At 29.3% G+C, this 1,930-nt stretch overlaps 1 protein-coding gene across 1 annotated transcript in view; it reads left to right on the top strand.

The window, feature by feature from the left end:
• Window positions 1-1,930, top strand: part of LOC106474173 (ribonuclease P protein subunit p30-like) — a 19,371-nt gene that overhangs the window by 15,802 nt on the left and 1,639 nt on the right. The window contains exon 9 of the mRNA XM_013934864.2: window positions 1,386-1,465. Coding sequence (XP_013790318.1) covers window positions 1,386-1,465 — 80 coding nt within the window. The remainder of the gene's footprint in view (window positions 1-1,385; window positions 1,466-1,930) is intronic.

The following is a 1,930-nucleotide window of genomic DNA, read 5'->3' as shown; positions in this document are numbered from 1 at the left end:
TTGGCAGTCTCAGGAAATTTTGCAGATTATCAGTAAATGTTACTAAGGCTTTTGTATGCAAAATATCAGTATTTTTAAGTAATTGTTTTTCTCATGCCTTTTTTGTTTACACATGTTGACTATCCAACATGCAAAGAAATTTTGATTTTAAGATTAAAAATACTTTTATGCATCAGATAATTTTCAAATTTCATGTGCAAAATCTTTATAACATCCAGATAATTATCAAACATTTCTTAAGAAAAACTGTATTTTCTGTTATTTCAACTAATGAATCTCTGTATGAGTTCGATCGATTTGACCGATCTTGTAACCACCATAGAAAATTGGGAAGTAAATATAAATTATGCTTTTTTAGAATGACTACAGAGTATAATATGAAAACACAAATGTTTAATCTAAATAGCTTAAATTACTACTATTATTACTATTTACAAATAAGTTCTTAAACTTATTTTACTTAAACCATAGAACAATAAATAAAGAAATATAGCAAACAATTATTTTTCTAGTTATGAACTTTGTACTTGTTTTCTGCTTGCCATAGATTGCTAGGCCTTATCAAATTTTTCACCTGGAGAATTTGAACGAAATAATTTTTTAAGGTTTTATATATACGTTTGAAATAATCCAAAAATCATAAATTACTATATCAGTAACATAGAGTTCCACTATAATTTATCCATTTTAGTAACGGAGCTATATTTGGGTGTAAAACAAAATAAAATTTTGAGCAGACTAAAGACTCGCCTTATCAGTTTGAAGTCGTGTATCAAAAGAACGAGTTTGATGTCATAATACTTGAAAATGGCTGAGAAAGCCACTAGGGGGACATTCTGAGCTTTCGATTGGTTATTCGCATGTCATAGACAGAATTAGGTGTATATAAGGAAATGTTTCCAAAAATGAAAAGAGATGGGTAGGGCCACTATGTTTGATTCAGTAAATGTGGCAATATCTCAGCAAATAGAAAAGATAGGATGTTCATATTTTATATATTAGCTTGTCGGTATTGGTAATTTGAGTTCCTAATTTGTATGAAACTATCAACTTTGTATTTGGACATCACAAACATCTAATTTAAACCAGTGCAACATTTAACATACCATGTGACACACAACAATCAATATTTAAGTGTTTTTTTAATTAAGAAATTAACCAATGTATAATACTAAAATTTTAATTATATAATCTACAGTTTGATACCAAACTTATTGATATAATTTCATAAAATAGTAGTCCAATAAAATTTGAATGCAAGTCATCATACGCGATGACATGCCCTTTGACCCATGTCGATAGTGTTCACGTCACAATATGGAAACAAAAATGTAACTCTTTATACAGACATAAATCATTTTGGAAATACTTAACCTTATGTTCAGTGGGCTTCTCTTTGACCTTCCTGAAAATAAATGCAAAGAAGCTGTTTGGAGCAACTGCAAGAAAGTACTTAGTCAAGCAGGTAGGATTTTTGTAACGGTTAAGTGGCTTATAGTGACTGTTGCTTAAATTTCACTGTCCTACTTTCTGTTTAGTTTTTTTTTTTATTTCTTTTTGTTAATCATCAGAGAAATGAAATAGTGTTATATTTAAAAGCATGTATATTGAAAGACTTTGTCTTTATGGTGGTGGTGGTGACTATAGAAATGGTAATGTACACAAAATAATACATTTTAGTACATAAAGCCTGCTGGTAAATAAAAGTTACATTACTTGGTGTAGAAAGACCTTCCATATACATTTATAATCTAAACTTACATGCTTGTTACCAGATTTCAGAGTATCTATATAAATATAATAGTACTGTTTGTTGTATGTCCATGTAACTACTTTGCTGGGTGTGGATAGATCTTCACCAAAATTGGTACGGAGGTTCATTAGGTCCATACAAATTTTCAGTTTTGCAATTTTTATGGTCGTTTTTTAC

This window comes from Limulus polyphemus, unplaced genomic scaffold, assembly GCF_000517525.1.
Source record: "Limulus polyphemus unplaced genomic scaffold, Limulus_polyphemus-2.1.2 Scaffold6910, whole genome shotgun sequence".
NCBI lineage: Eukaryota > Metazoa > Arthropoda > Merostomata > Xiphosura > Limulidae > Limulus > Limulus polyphemus.
This window is presented reverse-complemented; position numbering and strand designations above follow the sequence as displayed.